Source organism: Ovis aries, chromosome 8 (assembly GCF_016772045.2).
Source record: "Ovis aries strain OAR_USU_Benz2616 breed Rambouillet chromosome 8, ARS-UI_Ramb_v3.0, whole genome shotgun sequence".
Lineage (NCBI taxonomy): Eukaryota > Metazoa > Chordata > Mammalia > Artiodactyla > Bovidae > Ovis > Ovis aries.
In genome coordinates this window covers 76,352,828-76,376,653 of record NC_056061.1, presented here as the reverse complement: position 1 = coordinate 76,376,653, position 23,826 = coordinate 76,352,828, and the positions used below count along the sequence as shown (strand labels likewise).

Below are 23,826 nucleotides of genomic sequence, written 5' to 3'. Positions count from 1 at the left end.
AAATCCTGAGAGTTCTCATCACAAGGAAAAAGCCTTTTTCTATTTAGTTTATTAAAGAAATAGAATTCTTCTATTTCTTTAATAAGATGATAAATGTTCACTAAAATTACTGTATAATTGTTTCATGATACAAGTCAAACCATTACGCTATACATCTTAAACTTATACAGGGCCATATATCAATTATATCTCAATAAAACTGAGAGAAAAAAGATAGAGCCAGGATGACAACATGAATTGTAGGGATTCTGATCCTGACTTGCTACAATGAAGAAGTGTCAAACAATTAGAACTTCACAGAGAAGGTGGACCCCCTTGTATAGAAATGAGTTCCCTGACTCTTAAGGAGTTCAAGAGAAGGCTGGATGCTAACTATAGAGGGACACTTTAAAGATGATTCTTATTTCACATAGAGAGTTAGATGAGCTAGATTCTAAAAGCTCTTAAGGTCACTTCCAACACTGTGATTCTAGGACTGTAAAGAGATCTGTAATTTCTTTACTAATTTACCTGTCTAATAATTTCTCACTTCCAGGAAGCCATTCCATATGTCTGTACTCTTAAAATAACCATATGTTTATTTTAGTCCCTAGATAAAAGTAAATAATGAGGAAAAGGAAATTAAAACACTGAGAATCAATTATATGCTGGGCTTGTCTTGAGTACCTTATGTATATTACATCATTCAATCCTAACAATAATTGTAAGAGATAGACCTTTAAATTATTTTCCAGTTTCACATACAAAGAAATTGAAATTCAAAGAGGTAAAGTCATATGTCTTAGATCACACAATCAAATAATTCTGGAGCCTAGAAAAAAACCCAAGAGCCTGGCCTCTTAGCCACTCGGCTCGGTGCGTCTGTCTTCTCCTCTTCCTTCTTACAAACACTCTGCTGCGGGACAACAAACCCAGAGAGCAGAAGGAACATCCTTCCAAACCAAGCTTGCTGACTCCAAAACCAATATGCTTTCCTAGCTTCAATTCTGGCCACTAGAGTTAAAGAAAATGTGAACAGTGTGAAGGAAAATAAGCAGAATCCATTATGTAAGTTGAATTCCTGATTCATTGATCGAAAATTCTGGTCTATAGCAAATGTACATGGCTAATGTAGATAAAATGACTCCTTTTCTCAGTTTTAGATTACTTCAAGACAACAAAAAGAAAAGGTGCCAAGCTTCAATACTTTTTAAAATGTACTGCAATTTTTAACTGTTAAAGATTTTCAAATAATATATCTTCCATATGTATAATAAATTACCTGGATTTTTACTTGGGAAATTTTCATAAAGTAACAAAAAATCATTAAGAAAATAAGAAAAGCTGAGTTTAGTAGAAACAGCATCCCAGCCCTTCAGAAACTTCTTTCTCTGCAGTCATTCAGGACTTTACTAGTAAAGTAAGTTTCCTACCCCAAAAACAGAGCTTTAGAAAGCATTATGAAGGTTCTCTCTGAGACCGTTAATGTGTCAGTAAAACCACTTGACAGTGTTTTTCAGTAGTAAATCTCTGGAGTCATAATCCTATGAATGAGCACTTTATTAAAGACCTCAAGCTTTTTATTGCCCATATTTTTTATAACTTTTATTATCTTGGCAGGAACTTGATCCCAAAGTGAATGTGTTTCACAAGTCTGAACAACATTGCATCATCGGTCATTTACAAGGGTAAAGACGCTTACATAAGAAGAGGAATAAATTATATACTTAATGTGTTCTTACAACATATTGTCATTTCCTATTGCTCATCTCCAAAAATGCATTTTATAGACAAACCAAATTCTTCATAATTTTCTAGGCTTGAAAAGTTAGTAACTACTATCTATAATCAAATTAACATCATTCATTCACTGAGGAAATTTGCACAGCTACTTCTCTTTACCATTCTCCTGACAAATAATTTTTGGCACCAGACTTGTATGTAGGAAGTAGCTGTGAATCTATATATAAAGGGGATTACTGTTAAAAGCAAGACAACATCATGACCAGGGTTCAGATCATTTGCCACTTAATAGCTGTGCATACTGAGCACAGTACCTAACGTCTCTGAGCACCTAGCAAAATGACTATGCTAATGGCAAGTGATTGGCATTGTTGTTCAGTCACTCAGTCATGTCCATCTCTATGCGACCCCATGGACTGCACCACGCCAGGCTTCCCTGTCCAACACCATCTTCCCAGAGTTTGCTCAAACTCATCATGTTCACTGAGTTGGTGAGGCCATCCAACCATCCTGTCCTCTGTCATCTCCTTCTTCTGTCTTCAATTGTTCCCAGTATCTGGGTCTTTTCTAATGAGTCAGCTCTTCACATCAGGTGGTCAAAGTACTGGAGCTTCAACTTCAGCATCAGTCCTTCCAATGAATATTCAGGGTTGATTTCCTTTAGGATAGACTAGTTGGATCTCCTTGCAGTCCAAGGGACTCTCAAGAGTCTTCTCCAACACCACAGTTCAAAAGCATCAGTTCTTCAGTGCTCAGCCTTCTTTATGGTTCAACTCTCACATCGATACATGAACTACTGGAAAAACCATAGCTCTGATTAGATGAACATTCGTCGGCAAAGTAATGTCTCTGCTTTTTAATATGCTGTCTATATTTGTCATGGTTTTTCTTCCAAGGAGTAAAAGTCTTTTAATTTCACCATCTGCAGTGATTTTGGAGCCCAGAAAAGTAAAGTCTCTCAGTGTTTCCATTGTTTCCCCATTTACTTGCCATGAAGTGATGGGACTGGATGCCATGATCTTAGTTTTTTTAATACTGAGTTTTAAGCCAGCTTTTTCACTCTCCTTTCACCTTCATCAATAGGCTCTTCAGTTCCTCTTCACTTTCTGCCATAAGGGTAGTGTCATCTGCATATCTGAGGTGACTGATATTTCTCCCAGCAACCTTGATTCCAGCTTGTGCTTCATCCAGCCAAGTGTTTCTCATGATGTACTCTGCATAGAAGTCAAATAAGCAGGGTGACAATATACAGCCTTGACGGACTCCTTTTCTGATTTAGAACCAGCCCGTTGTTCCATGTCCAGTTCTAACTGTTACTTCTTGACCTGAATACAGATTTCTCAGGAGGCAGGTAAGGTGGTCTGGCATTCCCATCTCTTGCAGAATTTTCCACAGTTTGTTGTGATCTACCCAGTCAAAGGTTTTACTGTAGTCAATGAGGCAGAAGTAGATGTTTTTCTGGAATTATTTTGCTTTTTCTATGATCCAACGGATGTTGGCAATTTGATCTCTGGTTCCTCTGCCTTTTCTAAATCCAGCTTGAACATCTGGAAGTTCTCAGTTCATGTACTGTTGAAGCCTAGCTTGGAGAATTTTGAGCATCACTTTGCTAGCATGTGAAATGAGTACAATTGTGCAGTAGTTTGAACATTCTTTGGCATTTCCCTTCTTTGGGATTGGAATGAAGACTGACCTTTTCCAGTCCTACGGCCCCTGCTGAGTTTGCCAAATTTCTAAGTGATTGGTAAATTGTAAATATTATACTCATGATTGCTGACAGTACTAAAGTAAAAACTCTGAGAGTCATAAATTTCACTAAGAAAGTTTACTTATAGGTAAAATACTTAGACTGTAATTTTTAAATCATTTTATTTATATTTATTTATAAGACATATATATATTTATAAGACAAAGCAGATGAGTAAATATTATTATTAGGATCCAAAAGATTACTAATATAAAGTAAAAGGATATTAAGAAAACTCTAAAATATTACTTTTAATTAAAAATACCAGAATTACACAGCACTTTCCTCAATGTGACGTGGCAGCCTGGATGGGAGGGGCTTTGAAGGAGAACAGATATATGTATATGTATGGCTGAATCCCTTCACTGTTCATCTGAAACTGTCACAGTATTGTTAATCAGCTATACTCCAATACCAAATAAAAAGTTCCCCAAAGTACCAGCATTCGATTAATTTCTTAAAAAGCATTTCTAGCTCTATCCACTAAAAGCAATGACATCCCAATAGCAATGGGCACACCTAGAGCCCGAATCTTGGTTGCTAAGCACTCTTCCCCAGTAAAAGGAGCCAAAATTCCATAGAGAACAGGCTGATTTTAGTTCTGTGGTCTGAAAATTTTAAGTGAGCCTAAGATATCATCTTCTGTTGAAAAGCAGAGAAGCATTGAAAGACTAAAGGAGTCAAGTTATAAGGTCACAGAGACAATCCTGCAGAGACTCCTTCTGGCCAAACATGGAGGATTTGGAAAGCCAAAAGGAGAATAATTGGTTATTAATAGTAAGAAAATAAAAATCCATGTGTCCATAGAATTGAAAATGAAAGAAAATAAAAAGCTTTTCTTTAGGAAGAATGCTGACTAATAAGTAGAAGGAATGATGAAATTAGAATATTACCACTTTGCCACCCCTGATATAAATTAATCCAGGCAAGAATCAATAGATGAAAACATCACTAGGTAACTGAAGGGGGAACAGAAATAACCTGCCAATTCTCACCCCCACAGATACCTTACTTGGCTGCAGAAAATAAAATGTACCTTTTCCCTGAGGATATGGGCAATCAAACAGTTTTAGCAACAATGGAACAATCTAACACTATTTTCTTCTAATGCAATTCAATATGAAGTTTACAACTTTATCTTTGAAATATTCCTGCCAAAAAGCTTTAACCTGAATCCAATACTGCCTCTAAATCCAACTTTACCTGTATAGAGTATAGTTAAGCAAGTTAAATCACATCTTGAAGAAACAATCAGGCCATTGCTTTGTACTCTGTATGAGAAGTCAGTAACATTTTTTAATGCTATTAAAAAAAAAACAACTATAAAAGGCTAAAAATAACCAAAAAATGCAATGGATGAATCTAGAATGGACTACAATTTGGGGAAGAAAACAGCTAAAGACATTCTTGTAGAAAATGATTAAATTTGAAAGTCAATAGTAGATGTTTATTATCTATTGCTGTGTAAAAAATTAGCCCAAACTTAATGGCTTAACACAACAAACATCTATTATCTCATAGCTCTATGGGCCAGAAATCTGGGACTGACTTAGTTGGATGTTTCTGATTCAAGGTCTCTCATAAGGCTATAATCAAACTGTTGACCAGGGCTACTGTCATCTCAAGACTCAGCTGAATGAGGATTCACTTCCAGTCTCACTCACATGGTAGGTGATAGGCCTCAGTTCCTGGGCTCCTGGGCCATGCAACTGACTACCTGAGTGCCCCATCATGTAACACCTGGCTTCCCTCAAAAGCAGTGACTCAAGAGAATTCAAAAGAGTGTATCTAAGACAAAAGCCACAGCGTTTTCATAACCCAATCTCCAAAGTGAGATTCTACCACTTCTGACATATTCCAGTCACTGGAAGTGAGCCACTTCATCCAGCCCACAAGGGGAGGGAGATTAAACTTCACCTTTCAAGCGGTACAAAAAGCTTGTGGGCTTGGAAACCTCCGTGAGTAATCGATAGTGTGGCATCACTGTTGACTTTTAGATGTGATAATGATATTATGATTATGTAGGATAATGTCCTTATTCTTAAGCTTCAGTGATCAGAAACAATACATATAACATCTAAACCTGTTTTCAAGTGATTCTGCAAATACGCGTGCATGTGTGTGTGCATGTGTACAAGCTAATAAAGCAAATACAGACAAATGGTAACAAATGTTACATTTGGATGTGTAATAAATGGATGCTCATTGTATTCCTTCACCCTTTCTAAATGTGTTTGAAATTTTTCCTAAGAAAAAGCTGGAGAAAAATAATTATTTGAATGGTATCCCCTCAAAATTCAAATGTTGAAGCCCTAACATCCAGTATGATGGTGCTTGGAGATGGGACCACTGAGGGATAATTATCTTCAGATGAAGCCATGGGGGTGGGGCCCTTGTGTTGGGATTGGTGCCCTTATAACAGACACCAGGGATCTCGCTAATTCAGCCTGCCATGTGAAGATAGGGCAAGAGAGTGGCTGTCTGCAAGCCAGGAAGAGAACCCTTACCCCCTTGATCTTGGACTTCCCCACCTCGGGAAATATGAGAAATAAATGTCTGTTTTTTAAGCCACCCAGTGTATGGCATTTTCTTATGAGAGCTGAAGCAGACTGACAAGGTGTTGAAATGACTGGAGTGACCTGGTAATGGTGGTAAAACCTTTGCTCCTTTCACAAGGTTAATGAGACAGAAGAAGGAATCTAGTGGTCAGAAGGGCTCTTTGATGCACGGAATTGGAGAGAAGTAGAAATTATCATCATTACTGGATCACTTTCACATTCCAACTTCCCATCTCACCTCACCTTGGCAGTGACGTCACCATAGACGTGGAAGGCCTCAGGATTTCCCACGAAGATAGCTCCTTCACTGCGTCCTGCCAATTCCAGAACCCCCTTCATAGCCTGTGGGACACCACTGAAACTTCACCCCTCAGGAAGCCTCTTTTTCTCAGCATTAGTCATTCTTTCATTTTAAACTCCATCTCCTTTACTCTTCAATTTTCTCCTACGTATTTTACTAACTGATGGCACTAGCTTACTTTTGGTTTTGGAAATTAACCCCTATCATTAATCCCATAATTAGTTTCTTTGACAGAAAATTTTAAAAAGAATTATATAGTGTTTAAAAAAATATACAGTATTAATTCCCATGCTCAAACAGGTTCTCGCTCATTTGGAAAGATCAAGCAACTAATTATATAAATAAAAATTTAGAGGTAAGAGTCACTTCCCCTGGGCAACATCTCTCAGAATTAAAACCCCTATATCCTTTCAGCCAGCAAGTCTGCCTTTAGGATTTTTGTCTTGCTCACAGAGTCTCACATATGAGAAATGATAGATTATTGCTAGCAGCCTTGTATATAATACTGTGTAGTAACTTACTTTTCCTCGTGGCTCAGGCGGTAAAGCGTCTATCTACAATACGGGAGACCTGGGTTCGAGCCCTGGGTTGGGAAGATCCCCTGGAGAAGGAAATGGCAATCCACTCCAGTACTGTTGCCTGGAAAATCCCATGGACAGAGGAGCCTGGTACACTACAGTCTATGGGGTCGCAAAGAGTTGGACACGACTGAGTGACTTCACTTCACCTTACCAATTGTTTAAAGTAAATAAACAGAGATACATCGAGTGTGCAAAATTGTTGCCATTTGTGTTAAACAATAAATAAAAAGAATAAATGTATGAATATATTTATGAATAAATATATGAATATATAGAATATTTGTAGAAAGGTATACAAGAAATTATTAACAGAGGTTGCCTCTAGAGAGAGCAACTGGGTGGTTGGGGGGAAGGGATTGGGGGACACTTCTCACCACATTCTCCTGTGTCCACTTAGAATTTTGTATCTTGTGAATGCATTACCTCTTTGTTTAAAAAATAATAAGTTAAAAAAAATTTTTACTCCTTATAATTCAACCAAATAAGACACATTAGTACACATGTTTTACTTATTAAGTGTTTTGCATTTCTTTTTTTCTAATTAGAAAAAAACTGTATCCAGAGGCCTGATCAGGTCACAGAGTCCCATGTGCCCCCCCAGCCCTCCTGCTGAGAGGAGCCTTTGGGAATTGTGGTCGGTGACACTAGTGTGCTTATCCACACCTGATTTTCAGTTTCTGCTTCATAAACTTGATCACAGATGGACACACATGCTCCACATACTGTACCTGGCTCAGCTGGCCTTTCTCTTCAATGTAGGAGGCAGCTTTTTTCTGCTCTCTGTTTACTTCTGAAGCCAGCCTCATGATTGTTTCTCTGCTAGCTTTTGCTTCCATCTCATGGACATTTATAGTCTCTTCAAGAGCAACAATTTGTCCTTTCACAAATGCATTTTCCTTGCACAGCTCTCCAAGCTGAAGAGAAAGCAATTACAGCTGTCCTGTAAAAATTAATAATTTTCATACTACTCTCTAAGCAACTCTGATCTGTGTACCCCCGTGATCACATTATCACATGAAAACAGTAAAGGCCCTGTTTCTCCATCCACTCAAAAGATAACATTTTCCAAGGCAGCCTCTAAACTCTCTTGTTATGGGCAGACAGGGTAGGCAAATTGAAATTAATCAAAAGGTAGCTACAAGGCAACAATGATGAGCATTCAGCCTAAAGCTTTCAGACAGAACAGGCATCAGCGAGCCCCTGGCTGCCAAATACTCCAGGGATGGTGATGTTTCTACAGAGTTACAGCAGGCAAGCAAGGAAGTTCAATTCAGCCCACGTCCGCTGGCACCAACTGATTATAAGGCGTTACCTGGCACAGAGGAGAAATACAGAGAAGAAGGCAGGACTCTTTATTTCAAAAGAAAGTCCTTCTAATTAATGTAAGCACAGAAAAAAAATCCTGAATAACATGCTCAAACCATGTTTATCTTTGGGACTAGCTGGGTTTTTCACTCTTCATGTTGTGCATTTGAGGAGCTAGCTAGGAACATTAATAAGATTTGTATGATTTAGAAGGAGGGAAAATAAAACCAACCAGGCTCCTGGGCCCCAGGGAAACAGTCATGCAGACAGCCCAAGGATGCCTGTAGGAAGACCTGAACCTCCACAAGACACAGTCAGCATGTGTGTTAGGACAGTCTGGGGAAGTGGCGCATCTTTAGCCTCAACAACTTGCCAACATGGTGCCTTGCTCCTGAATCAGGGCTGTTCCCTCTCTCTTGAACACTTTTCCTTTCCAACATCCTTTTATTAAAAAAAAAATTTTATTTTATATTGGAGTATAGTTGATTAACAATGTTGTGATAGTTTCCAGACAGTAAAGGGATTCAGCCATACATACACATGTATCCAATCTCCCCCTAAACTCCCCTCCCATCCGGGCTGCCACATAACATTGAGCAGAGTTCCCTTTGCTATACAGTGGTTTCAATATCCCTTAAAAGTCCCCATCCCAGAGGGCACAGCTTAGCCAGTTTACCTAAACTAGCATTCCATGCCTCTAACTTGCTTTATGGTCTTTCCCCCAAACCTGAATTGTACTTCTTCACTGCACCTTTTATTCTGTGGGGTATTATTGTATACTTATTTGTTTATTGCCTCTGCATCTTGACCCACAACAGCGGAAGCTCTTAGGTGGGCACAGACTCCATCTTGTTTCATTCACTGCTGTATCCCAACACCCAAAATAGTGTCTATCACATAGTAGTCACTCACTCAATATTTGGGAAGTGGATGGATGGATGTCAAATAAGTTCTTAGAAACCCCTTCTTTTCTACCATCTTTCCTTCAGTTCAGTTCAGTCACTCAGTCGTGTCTGACTCTTCGTGACCCCATGGACTGCAGCACACTAGGCCTCCCTGTCCATCACCAACTCCTGGAATTTACTCAACTCATGTCCATTGAGTAGATGATGCCATCCAACCATCTCATCCTCTGTCGTCCCCTTCTCCTCCTGCCGTCAATCTTTCCCAGCATCAGGGTCTTTTCAAATGAGTCAGCTCTTCGCATCAGGTGGCCAAAGTACTGGAGTTTCAGCTTCAACATCAGTCCTTCCAATGAATATTAAGGACTGATTTCCTTTAGGATGGACTGGTTTGATCTCCTTTCAGTCCAAAGGACTCTCAAGAGTCTTCTCCAACACCACAGTTCAAAAGCATCAATTCTTCGGCCCTCAGCCTTCTTTATAGTCCAACTCACATCCATACATGACTACTGGAAAAACCATAGCCTTGACTAGATGGACCGTTGTTGGCAAAGTAATGTCTCTGCTTTTGAATATGCTGTCTAGGTTGGTCATAACTTTTTTTCCAAAAGCTTCTTTTAATTTCATGGCTGCAGTCACCATCTGAAGTGATTTTGGAGCCCCAAAAAATAAAGTCTGACACTGTTTCCCACAGTTTCCCTATCTATTTACCATGAACTGATGTTAAGGCAACTTTTTCACTTTCTTCTTTCACTTTCATCAAGAGGCTCTTTAGTTTTTCTTCACTTTCTGCCATAAGGGTGGTGTCATCTGCATATCTGAGGTTATTAATATTTCTCCCACCAATCTTGATTCCAGCTTGTGCTTCATCCAGCCCAGCATTTCTCATGATGTACTCTGCATACAAGTTAAGTAAGCAGGGTGACAATATACAGCCTTGATGTACTCTTTTTCCTATTTGGAACCAGTCTGTTATTCCATGTCTAGTTCTAACTGTTGCTTCCTGACCTGCATACAGATTTCTCAAGAGGCAGGTTTCCTTAGAGGGTGTGTATACATGTATTTATGAGGTAAAGAGAATAAGGGAATGGTTTTGAAACTGGAGAGGTTTTGGTAACCTCAGGGAATACCTAGTGAGTGTTGAAGACAGCAGGCTTTTTACTCTTGACCAGTGATTTCTATGTAAGATGGGCAGCGGGGGTCCCCTGATGATCCAGGGGTTAAGAACCTGCCTTCCAAAGCAGGGGACAGGGGTTAGATCCCTTGTCGGGAACCATGCCTCAGGGCAACCAAGCTCATGCACCGCAACTAGAGAAGCCGCCATGTGCTGCAACAAAGACCCAGTGCAGCCAAAATAAATAAGGTGAGGACTTGCTCAGGTGATTGAGATGCTAAAGCTCGAGGGTCTTAGTAACTGTTTAAAAATATAGGTTATATTATCATGCAGGTACAGTGAGGCCAACAAATCAGGAGAGACTGAAAGAGAGCTTGTTGCTCACAGTTCCTGAGTGGAAGGGGCACACCATGCCATGTAGGGCCACCCAGGGAGCACCAGGGCTGGGCAGGAGACAGAGGGAGCCAGGGTGAAAACATGTTTTCCACAGGAAGAAAGAGGTGAGGCAGCGTGGGCAGGCTTAGGGTTGCCTAGTTTGAAGAATTTCAGTGGGTTCTGGAGTGTGGGAGCCATCTCTAGTCATCCGGCACCTGGCTCTGGGGTGATTGGTTGGATAGTGGCCCAGAGTGTAAAAACCTGGTAGAAGTGGTTGGGGTGTGGGCTTCTCTGAGTTCGGTGGTTTGCATAGGAAAGCTAGGCACCCAGGAGAGTCATTTACTAGGAACTGGCTCACCCTGGAACCCAAAGTCAGCAAGGCCCCAGATGTCAAGGCATTAGAAGAACAGAAAATGAAAAGTATGGTTTCAACACAGATTAATACTTGGAGATCGCCTGTGAGGTGGGAAAGGGTGTCTTAAGGAAGAAGCATTTTAATTTTCTTCTCTTTTTCCCACCACTTGCTTTAAAGATAAGCTTCCAAACTACAATGCAAAGTAGACTTTTACAGCCAGGCTTCCTGGTCACATGTTAGCAACAGAGAGAAGGAGAAAGAGCTGCATCTAGCACCTTGAGGGAAGTAGATGGACCTAGGCCTGAGCAACCGAAACTCATCAGTGAGGTGGAACTTCCTGAAGTAAAATGAAATCATTTCACAGCTCTCAGAGGGTACACATGGGATGTTTACTAATAAACCACTGAGGAGAGGCCTTTGAGAATGGCCATATCCCCAGTATTCATGGCAGCACTATTCACAACAGCCCAGACATGGAAGCAACCTAAATGTCCATCAACAGAGGAATGGATAAAGAAGATGTGGTACCTATATATAAGGAATATTATTCAGCCATAAAAAAGAATGAAATAATGCCATTTGCAGCAACATGGATGGACCTAGAGATTTTCACCCCTAGAGTCTGGGATTAACATAAATACAATACTGTATATAAAATAAGGATCTACTGTATAGCACAGAAGATTATACTCAATATTTTATAGTAACTTATAAGGGAAATTCTCAAAATTCTCCAAGCCAGGCTTCAGCAATACATGAACCGTGAACTCCCTGATGTTCAAGCTGGTTTTAGAAAAGGCAGAGGAACCAGAGATCAAATTGCCAACATCTGCTGGATTATGGAAAAAGCAAGAGAGTTCCAGAAAAACATCTATTTCTGCTTTCTTGACTATGCCAAAGCCTTCGACTGTGTGGATCACAAGAAACTGTGGAAAATTCCGAAAGAGATGGGAATACCAGACCACCTGACCTGCCTCTTGAGAAATCTGTATGCAGGTCAGGAACCAACAGTTAGAACTGGACATGGGACAACAGACTGGTTCCAAATAGGAAAAGGAGTACATCAAGCCTGTATATTGTCACCCTGCTTATTTAACTTATATGCAGAGTACATCATGAGAAACGCTGGACTGGAAGAAACACAAGCTGGAATCAAGATTGCTGGGAGAAATATCAATAACCTCAGATATGCAGATGACACCACCCTTATGGCAGAAAGTGAAGAGGAGCTAAAAAGCCTCTTGATGAAAGTGAACAAGGAGAGTGAAAAAATTGGCTTAAAGCTCAACATTCAGAAAATGAAGATCATGGCATCCAGTCCCATCACTTCATGGGAAATAGATGGGAAACAGTAGAAACAGTGTCAGACTTTATTTTGGGGGGCTCCAAAATCACTGCAGATGGTGACTGCAGCCATGAAATTAAAAGATGCTTACTCCTTGGAAGAAAAGTTATGATCAACCTAGATAGTATATTCAAAAGCAGAGACATTACTTTACCGACTAAGGTCCATCTAGTCAAGGCTATGGTTTTTCCTGTGGTCATGTACGGATGTGAGAGTTGGACTGTGAAGAAGGCTGACCACCGAAGAATTTATGTTTTTGAACTGTGGTGTTGGAGAAGACTCTTGAGAGTCCCTTGGACTGCAAGGAGATCCAACCAGTCCATTCTGAAGGAGATCAACCCTGGGATTACTTCGGAAGGAATGATGCTAAAGCTGAAACTCCAGTACTTTGGCCATCTCATGAGAAGAGTTGACTCATTGGAAAAGACTCTGATACTGGAAGGGATTGAGGGCAGGAGGAGAAGGGGACGACAGAGGATGAGACGGCTGGATGGCATCACGGACTCGATGGATGTGAGTCTGAGTGAACTCCGGGAGATGGTGATGGACAGGGAGGCGTGGCATGCTGCGATTCATGAGGTCGCAGAGTGGGACACGACTGAGCGACTGAACTGAACTGAACTGATAAGGGAAAAGAATCTGAAAAAGAATACACACACACACACACACACACACACACACACACCTGTATAGGTAACTGAATTATATGTATATGAATCACTTCGCTGTACACCTGAAATGTATACAACATTGTAAATCAACTATACTTCAATTTTAAAGAATAAATAAATAAAACATTGTTTTAAAAACGAATGGCTGCATGGAAAGCCATTCAGAAGCAAGGGTAGGTGCAGAGATATGGTGTCCATTCAGATACCTTCAGGTTCCCTAATGAATCACTGCAAGCCAAGTAAATTATTCAGTTGATATCATTAATTTTCATCTCCATGGCAACCTACCATCACAGCAGGAGTTTTATTTTTTGGCTTAAGAGTAAAATTTAAAAGTACTATAGAGCTAATCTTAACCTGACAGACAAGTATCCCCAAAATGACATGCAGCTGGTTCTGGTTTTTAGTTGTGTGCATGTTATTTCTGACTGTACCTAAAACAAATAAAAATCTTCCTAAAACATATCATTTAAATGAATAATTAATTTTATTTGACAATCTAAATATATTTTAAGGAAAAAAATCAATCCCTTCTGGAGATTAAGTAAGTGTTGGTCACTCAGTCATTTTCAACTCTTTGTGACCCCATGGACTGTGGCCCACCAGGCTCTTCTATCCAAGGCATTCTCCAGGCAAGACTACTGGAGTGGGTTGCCATTTTCTCCTCCCGGGGATCTTCCCAACCCAGAGATTGAACCAGAGATTGAACCTGGGTCTCCTGCACTGCAGGCAGATTATTTACCATCTGAGCCAGAGAGAACTTCTGGAGAAAAATTAATCCCAAATAATGCTAGAAAGAATCTTGGAATTGAGGCTCAGAGAGGTGGTATGGTTTTTCCCAGAACACACAGTTGGTTAATGCTATACAGGCTCCTGTCCTGCTCTCCTGCACCCCGAGACTTAACCTCAGCTCCTCTCCATGGCACACATCAGAACAACTATTCAATGTATAGTCATTTTAGTCTTCATACAAGCACCTTGAGAATTAAATCTTCATCTGATGCTTCTTCATTCTTCTCTGGATCTAAGCAGTCACGAAGTTGAGCCAGAAATTCCTCATGTTTTCTGCAATTCTGTGAGACTTGATTCTTATTCTCCTCATTTTCCTTTAAACATTTTCTATTGGTCAAATAAGAAATAAGTTTTAACACCAAAGAAGATAACATTCATCAAAGTTCAGCACTTGAGCTCTCTGTTGGGAAATAACCAATCATCATTTTCAACACCACATAGTTTCCCAGACACAGAGCACATAATTGTCTTAAAAGCCTAGTTAAAGAAGGAGAAAAGTGGAAGCAACTCTGTAGCACCTATACTTTGCAAAAATGTAGGAAGATCTTCATGTTATCTTAGCAAGGGAGACAGGTTATCTGCCTCCTGTCCTTGACCTTTTAGGATCAGCAGAAGTGGCAGGTGGTCCTCTAGATCAGGGGTCTCCAACCTCTGGGTCATAGACCAGTACCTTCTGTCAGATCAGTGGCAGCATTAGATTAGAAATGAAGTGCACAATAAATGCAGTGTGCTTGAATCATCCTGAAACCACCTCCACCACTCCTGATCCATGGAAAATCTATCTTCCATGAGATAGGTCTCTGGTGCCAAAAAGGTTGGAGTCTGTTGCTCTAGATCAAACACGGATCCATGACTCTGTTGAGGCTTCATGGGGGGGAAGAAAGTAATGCTACAGCGGGTTTAGAGACCAAGCTTCAATCACTATACAATGATCCATAAGGGTTACTTAGAGCATTCCTTGATTCATAACCAAGGGTGAAATGAAGTCGCTCAGTCATGTCCGACTCTTTTTGACCCCATGGACTGTAGCCTACCACACTCCTCCGTCCATGGGATTTTCCAGGCAAGAATACTGGAGTGGGTTGCCATTTCCTTCTCCAAAGGATATTCCCAACCCAAGGATCTATCCCAGGTCTCCTGCATTATAGGCAGATGCTTTACCATCTGAGCCACCAGGGAAGTCGGTTAAATATAATTAAAAAATACATCAGAAGCAGAGGATGTGCCCACCTCTAGAGAAGAGAGGTGTTCAGTCATCAGCAAAGATCACAACTAGTTTTTGTAGATCTAGAATTTTTAAAGAGTACTAAAATGGGCCAATCAAGGAAAATCAGTCAATTTATGCCCTGCTGTGAATATTTTATTTCAAATCTCAGATAGGTTTGCTGAAATAGCATGGTCTATTTCTAATGCTTTAAATGTTAAAAACTAAGAGAACATAAAAAAAGACATATTTTAAAGGCAAATTAGAATCATTTCAATAATTTGGCATCATTTTTAGTACCCTAGATAATAAACATGATTATTGCTTTCCCTTTTTACCATTTTAAGTGTTTACAACGCTCAAATGTTACTGCAAATTCTTTCACACAATTCAAAGATTAACAAAGTATGTAATTGCATATACTCAAAATCATGCCATATTTCTATTTAGAAAAATGTATAACAATAAAAGACCAACATCAATATTCTGAGTTCTCATTTTCAACATATGAAAGGTAGTATGTATTCAGTCTCTCTAACTCATGAATCACGGTAAATGCCATGGTTCTGACTACTTTATGTATGTGATTTGATACATTTACTCCAAGATTTCAGTCTTACTTCTCTATTCCAGGAACTTCTAAACTATTACCACTTCTATTTGCATTTCACTTTGACCTAACAAAGTTCCAGGCATCTACCATAATGACATAATCATATAAATGTGAAAATATGAGCACATATGGATCCCCACTGCATCTTGGTTTACAATAATTTTTTGAGTGGAACTAACCTAAGTGTCTAAAGGAAACAACAAAAAGAACTGGTTAAGTAAATTATGATATTAACATGCAATGGAATATTACTGAAAAAATGCTATCATGAAAGAATTTTTTAGTATCTATAACATATTATTCAGGAAAAATATTTCACTACATGATGCCATTTAGGTACAACTGTCTGAATATCTGTTCAATAAATTGTGAACTATAGTTTTTCTGGAATCGTAAGGTTTTGAGTAACTTTCTTTTTGACACTGTACTATATCTTTAAAAACTTTCCTACAATGAATATATCATTTTATTACTCATTTGATTAATAAATATTTATTGTGCACTTACTATGCATTAGGCTTTGTTAAAGGTGCTAAATATACAGTAGTAAATGAAACAGATTAACATTCTTGCCCTCATAGGACTTATGTTCTAATTGGGAAGATGGACAATAATCAAAAAATAAATGTATGAAAAATGTATAGTCTATTATAGAGATGAAGGAAAAGATTAATCAGAAAAGGGAGTAAGAAACATTTAGGGGGAGTGGGGTAAATCGGAGATACAGACTAGGTTAGTGGCAATGTACAGTAGTAAAAATTTAGATTTATTTTGATGGTAGAGATAAATGATGAGATTTACTGAAGCATCTAGGAAAGGAAAGCAAGGATGATCCAAGATTTTTGCCCTGATCAACTAGAGGAATGGAATTATCATTCAATGAAATTAGGAAAACCACAGGATGAATTTGTGGAAATACTAATTTGCACATGTTAATTTGAGATGCCTGTTGGACATCTAAGTGAAGATGCCCAGTAAGTCATAAGATATGCAGGTCTTATGAAGAAATGTGGGAGTCATGAGCATTTAGGTCATACTTCAAGTCATGAGACTGGATGAGAGCACTAAGAGACTGGATTTGGACAGAAACAAGAAGAGAGTCCCCTGATGGCTCAGTTGGTAAAGAATCTGCCTTGCAAGGCAGGAGACCCTGGTTCAGTTCCTGGGTGGGGAAGATCCCCTGGAGAAGGGATAGGCTACCCACTCCAGTATTCTGGCCTGGAGAAGTCCATGGACTGTATAGTCCACGGGGTCACAAAGAGTCAGACACGACTGAGCGGGTTTCACTTTCAAGGAGTCAAGACTGGACTGAGCCCTGGGGCCTGCCAATACTTGGAAGTCAAGGAGATGAGGCGGATAAAGCAAGAGATCAGGACGGGGCGGCTAGAAAGGCAAGATCAAAAGCAGGCGTGTGCAGTGCCCTGGAAGCTAAAAGAAGAAAGTGGTTCAGGGGGAAAAGCCAACTGTTGACTGACGTACTGGAAGATCAGATGAGACTGATCATCTAATTTGCAGTGTGCAATCACTGGTCACCTTAATGAGTGGCTTCAGCGGAGTAGATCTGAGAGAGGAGAGAAACTGGCACAGTGCATACATACAAACATGTTTAAGGAATTTTGCTCTAAATGGAAGGAGAGAAAGAGGACAGGAGCTGGAAGCTCTGGGTTTTTGTTTTTAAAATCTTTTTAAGATGAAATAAGTAAAATAAATATCAAGTGTTTTATTAGTAAAGTGATTTAAGTTATTATACACAGAATTATAAAGTACATTTTAAGAACAGTTAGCTCCCAATTTTATCTCAATAATCACCTTTTGGCAGAACTACATGTAGAAAACCTAGATTTCCTGAGTTCTCTGCATAAACCGGCAATAAAACTTAATGAGGAGTGTTAAGGGTGGTCTGGGGCGTTCTGGGCTTCTGAAGTATTTTTATAACTAGCTTCTGAATAACCCCCTCGCTCTGTGTACTATTCTACAACTCCAGTTATACCTTTACTTAGAGGAAATCTTCCAGATTATATATATATATATATATATGATTTTTTTTTCCCCAAGTTGAGTTTCAGGGCCAAATAATGCAAAATGCCAGTATCTTCAGAGGCACATCCTGCTGCTGCTGCTAAGTCACTTCAGTCTTGTCCGACTCTGTGTGACCCCAGAGACAGCAGCCCACCAGGTTCCCCTGTCCCTGGGATTCTCCAGGCAAGAACACTGGAGTGGGTTGCCATTTCCTTCTCTAATGCATAAAAGTGAAAAGAGAAAGTGAAGTCGCTCAGTCGTGTCCGACTCTTAGCAACCATGGACTGCAGCCTACCAGGCTCCTCCGTCCATGGGATTTTCCAGGCAAGATTACTGGAGTGGGGTGCCATTGCCTTCTCCGGCACATCCTGCTATCAGGACACTAACTCCATTGAGAAATATATTGAAATATCCTTACTGTAATTTTTCGTCCAGTTCTACCACTTTCTTCTTTAACTCTTGTTTCTCCTTGATTGCAGACTGAGCTGTGATTTCAGTTCTAATTTTAGAAGTGGAGAGAGCCGCTGACTCTTCCTCTAGCTCCTGAACTCTGTCCCTCAGAGAGATGAGGAGAGACGATTTTCTGGCATTGTTTTCTTTGTAGCTCTCCATCTCAGCTTTCAACTCTTGACAGGAAGCTTCTTTAGAAAGCATCTTGGATCGCAGTTCTCGAAGCTGACATGGAAAAGAAGTAAAAAGAGGGAAAAGATTTCAAAGATATAAATTTGAAGTACCTTGAAAAAAAACCCCAAACCATAATTTAAAATTTCAATTTTTTATTTGTGACTTAATCCAACTTTACTTTCTTTTTTCATATTTGTTTCTGTATTACTAGATGGGAAATTATGCCTAAATATTGGGCCCTCTTATTCTTTTTCAAAAAACTATTGAGCAATGTTTTTTCTTTCTTAATTGGAGGATGATTACTTTACAGCATCGTGATGGTTTTTGCCATACATCAACACGAATCAGCCACCGGTGCACATGTGTCCCCCCATCCTGAACCCCCGCTCTCACCTTCCCCCACACACCATCCCTCTGGGTTGTCCCAGAGCACCAGCTTTGAGTGTCCTGCTTCATGCATCAAACTTGCGCTGGTCATCTATTTTACATATGGTAATATACATGTTTCAACGCTATTCTCTCAAATCATCCCACCCTCACCTCCTCCCACAGAGTCCAAAAGTCTGTTCTTTACATCTGTGTCTCTTATGCTGCCTTGCACATAGGATTGTCATTACCATCTTTCTAAACTCCATATATATGTGTAAATATACTGTAGTGGTGTTTCTCTTTCTGACTTACTTCACTCTGTATAATACACTCCAGTTTCATCCACCTCATTAGAACTGACTCAAATGTGTTCTTTTTATAGTTGAGTAATATTCCATTGCATATATGCACCACAATTTCCTTTTCCATTCATCTGCCAATGAACATCTAGGTTGCTTCCATGTCCTAGCCATTGTAAACAGTGCCACAGTGAACACTGGGGTACATATGTCTCTTTAAATTTTGGTTTCCTCAGTGTGTATGTTCAGCAGTGGGACTGCTGGGTCTTATGGCAGTTCCATTTTCAGTCAAAAAACTATTGAACAATGTCCTGTGATGAATGAATCTCACTCAAGAGACAGGTGTGGTGTATTTTGCAAAAAGGAATAAAATATTTTGCAATGGAAACTCATTTTTTAAATCTGTATTACTGCTATTTCTGCTGCTGCTGAAACAAGGAAGCTACAGGTAGGCTATTTGTAATTTCATGGCCACGACCCTTTCGCAAGTCAATACAGACTATTCACTATATTACAGAATTTCTTCCCCAGCCTTCTGGACCCTTATTGCGGGGGATAAAGAAAAATAATATTTGGATTTCTGGGGAAAATATAGGAGAAAAGGAAAATCATTATAGGATTTATCCAAAGGAAACACATTAACTTTTCTCTCACACTAAAATACTGAACACAGTATGTGCCTTATAAGATACCAGATCCACCCCATTAGAAAATTTCATGAATACATATACTTTTTGAAGGGCTTTCCTGGTGGCTCAGTTGGTAAAGAATGTGCCTTCAATGCAGGAGATTGGGTTCAATCCCTGGACTGAGAAGGTCTCCCAGAGAAGGGAATAGCTACTCACTCCAGTATCCTTGCCTGGAGAATCCGATGGACAGAGAAGCCTGGTGGACTACAGTCCATGGAGTTGCAGAGTCTGACACGACTGAGCGACTCTCACCATACTACACTACTGCTACTATACTTTTTGGAACTATGAGCATGCATGCCTACATTTATTCACGTACACATACACACACATTATCAACTCATCTTTCAACGGGAGCCTGACAGTCTAGTGAGACTGTCACTTACCTCACAGGCAAACCAAGGATTCCTGGGGGCCACTAGTCTATAAGCGCAGTGAGTCTAGCAAGAATCTCCCAGAAACTCCACAATAGACTGGATCCAGCCCCAGGGGTAGATGAATCTTGGTCACCTTCCTAGAATCTTCCCCAGGCAAGCAGAACCACCACAAAATAGGGAGGCAGATTTCCACCCCTAGAACTGCGGATTGCAAGCAATCCACCTTAAAGAAAGCTTCTCCCAGGGATGCTAAGAGCCCTCCAAAGCCCAAGTGGCCCCCCAAGTCCCCAGGTACCCCTGGTGTTCTCAGGAAGGACAGCTCCCCTGAGAGAGGCAGAATCCAGCCCAGGTCACCTCACCTCCCAGCCCAGCAAACACAGTCTTTCAGGAATCCCCCCCAACCAGAGGGTACTAGTAGTCGCTTCAGTCGCTTCCAACTCTTTGCGACCCCATGGACTGTAGCCCACCAGGCTCCTCTGTCCATGGGATTCTCCATGAAAGAATACTGGAGTGGGTTGCCGTTTCCTTTTCCAGGGACTCTTCCTGACTTTGGAATCAAACCCGAGTCTCTTACATCTCCTGCACTGGCAGGCGGATTCTTTACCACAGAGCCAGCAGGGAAGCCAACCTGACGTGTGAGGCACAATAAGAGAAAAAGAGAATAAAATTTACCGAGAAGTTTAAACCTGTGTCCCTTTGTCCTGTTTCTAATCACCTCTCTACTCTGTTTCGCTCCACGGGAAGCTAACAAGGCCCATTTGTGAGTAACGAAGACACAGACTCTCACCTCAGACTGAGCAGATTCAAATTTGACCAGCGTTGCTGCAAGTTCACTCCGGGCAGCCTCGGCCACATTCCGATAGTGGTTTAACTGCTCCCGAGTGACCGGGACTTCCACGAGATGATCATAAGCTTCCTGATAGGGTTCCCCAAAAGACAAAATATACAGAAGAGAGTTAAACAATCTTTTCTGTGCAGCTGTGCAACGCAAGATTAGTACCGAAGCATTCTTTGTTATCCAAATATGTTGGAAAGGCTGCTCAGAGAAGGGTTTGGTTCAGACTATTTCATTCTCATTCTTAAAATTCTAAGTGAGGGAGGAGGCAGCCCAGGAACCAATGATAGGGTCCCCCAGGAATGAAAGATAGCTCTCCCCAGATGGTAGCTGGGGTTGGCATTGAGTTGGCCTTTGCCAGGATTTCCTTGGTGATCCAATAGTCAAGACTCTGTGCTTTCACTGCAGGGGACACAAGTTCGATCCCTAGTTGGGGAACTAAGATCCCACAAGCTGTGTGAAGAGTTGGCCTTTGCCATTGTACAGAGTTTTCCTTCCACCCTACTCCAGTGCTATTTGACCTCTGACCAAAACAAACAGAACTGACGAAGAACCACCAGAGGTTAACCTTGAGGCAGTTTTCATAGTTCGTCTGTTTCCAGACTACAAAGATTATCAATTCATCTCTGGGCTGTTGAATAAAGTGTTTATCAAAGAGACCATGTGATTTAAGAGTACAAGTCTGTCTCCTTCATAATCACCCACAATGCCATCTACTCTCAATCTCATGGCCTGTCTTGGGGTCATGAAGCTGACTCAGACGAATGCCTGAGGCCAGAGACAGTGGTGGTGTCTGGAGTTCTTCTCCACCCAGAAGGGAAGAGCTCCCAGCCCCACTCATGGCTGCCAATGCAAAAATAGGGATCCCAGCCTGGCCGGATTATTCTAATTTTTCAAGACAAGTCCCACATCCAGACTTTTTAAAAATTGTCTTTATTTATTGTTGGCTGTGCTGGGTCTTCATTGTTTTGCACACTGTTCTCCAGTTGCAGTGAGCAGGGGCTACCCTCTGGTTGCAGAGCCCAGGCGTCGTATTGCAGGGGCTTCTCTTGTTGCAGACCAAGGGTTCTAGCGCACAGGGGCTGCCGTAGTTGCGGTTCCCAGGCTCTAGAGCACAGGCTCAATAGGTGGCACACAGGCCTAGCTGCTTCGCAGCACGTAGGATCTTCCAGAACCAGGGATCGAACCCGTGTCTTCTGCATCAGCAGGCAGATTCTTTACCACTGAGCCACCGGGGAAGTCCTATCCAGACTTTCTGAAATTAAAAAAAAAGTCCCAGATTTTGAAACTAGGTAACTAATTTAAATGTTTTTTTCTTTTTTTTAAATACGATCCCAATAAACACATCTGCAGAAGAGATTTGATGGGTTTGGACTGTAGGTCTGCATCTGGAACCTCTGGTTCTGTTTCTGTCCTGCTTGTGCCACAACATCTGCCTCCTGCAAGAATTATTCCCAAGTTTGGACAGATACCCACTTCTGTGAAGTTTCCAGGGCTTGCGGTCTTTGTGAAAGACATACAGGAAAGCCATTCATTTTTGAAGGAATATGAAATGGGTCATATAAAGGAGGGTTTCCCTGGAATATCTAGTGTCCTCAGGGGCCACATCAGTAAAACCTGTTAATGACTCTGCCTGGCTACAGAACTGCTGAAGACTACTGTTTGGAAATACTCATGAACGCAAAAGTCATCTTAAAGCCTTGAATTTCAAAACAAGCGTTGTCATGACTAGTGTGTTTCAATGCACAAGATGCCAAACAAAACCTTCAGTGCACTTAGTAACAGGCAGTGTTTGCCAATCACAACACAACCAAGAAGATGGTAGGTATGTACTCCTGGGGTGAAAGCATAAAGTGTTTAACTGCATCTATGAACAGAACCACATCCTGTCAACCTCACTCAGTATTCAGATGGAATTTCTCCACGGCAACTACTCCAGCCATGTTTCCAAAACAGGCCACGTGAGGACCTAGGTCACTCACAAGCTGTTTGAACTATAGCATGCCTGGCACACCATTTTCTAAAATTCCTTAGGGAAATAAGTTTCTCAGTGACTATGATTATTTCTTTCATTGACTAACATGATATTTTTAGGACATGACATAGTCATTCTACAATTTTATATCTATTTCTTATGAAAAATATTGTGTCCGTTGACCATAATAGTAACAGCCTCTGAGACAGTTCAGAAGTGGGCCTTTATCTGAGGAGATAACAATGAAACACAGAGTACCACCAGAAGCATTAGCATCTTCCCATGCTCATGGGCAAAAGAAACTACACATTAAGATACTATTGCCTCTAACACTGGAACAGGGTCTACAGGAGGAAGACTCTTGATTACTGAGTTTAGAAGACAGTTGTCCTTTAGTTGCTAAGTTGTCTGACTCTTTTGTGACCCCACAGATTGTAACATGCCAAGCTCCTCTGTCCATGGGATTTTTCAGACAAGAATACTGGAGTGGGTTGCTATTTCCTCCTCTTGGGGATCTTCACAACCCAGAGATCAAACTTGCAGATCCTATATTGGCAGGCGGGTTTTATATCACTGAGCCACCTGGGAAGCCCTTAGAAGACAGTTGCTAGGATCTAAATCACCTTTCAAAGTCCAGCAGACTTGAGACTATCTATCAGCAAATGTTTATGAAAAGTTGATTCTGGGTCAGACACTGAGCTTACCTATGGAGTATACCACAGAAATTATTCCCTCAAGACACTCTGAGGTAGCTTGAAATGAGAAGAAATGCACAGAAGCATGAGAGGATTACAAGGATAAGGAAAAACAATATGAAAACTGAAAGAACACATGAATTTATTTATGCCCACTCACTTCCTCTTAGCCTTTCCTTCTCTGTCCCATAAACCCTTACGTAGTGTTGTGTTCAGCCTGAGATTCTCCTCTTTTTTTAAAAGTTTTTTTACTGAAAGATAATTGTTTTGCAGAATTTTGTTGTTTTCTGTCAAACCTCAACATGAATCAGCCATAGGTGTGTGTATATATATATATATATATATCCCCTCCTTTTTGA

At 40.5% G+C, this 23,826-nt stretch overlaps 1 protein-coding gene across 4 annotated transcripts in view; it reads right to left on the bottom strand.

Annotated features, from left to right (window-relative positions):
* The window catches only part of CCDC170 (coiled-coil domain containing 170), a 95,161-nt gene that overhangs the window by 44,269 nt on the left and 27,066 nt on the right, over nt 1-23,826 (bottom strand). For all 4 annotated transcript variants that reach the window (XM_027972606.3, XM_042253632.2, XM_042253633.2 and 1 more), the window contains 4 exons: nt 20,750-20,878; nt 18,023-18,279; nt 13,954-14,095; nt 7,638-7,823 (listed from right to left, as the gene is read on the bottom strand). In XM_027972606.3, coding sequence (XP_027828407.2) covers nt 7,638-7,823; nt 13,954-14,095; nt 18,023-18,279; nt 20,750-20,878 — 714 coding nt within the window. The remainder of the gene's footprint in view (nt 1-7,637; nt 7,824-13,953; nt 14,096-18,022; nt 18,280-20,749; nt 20,879-23,826) is intronic.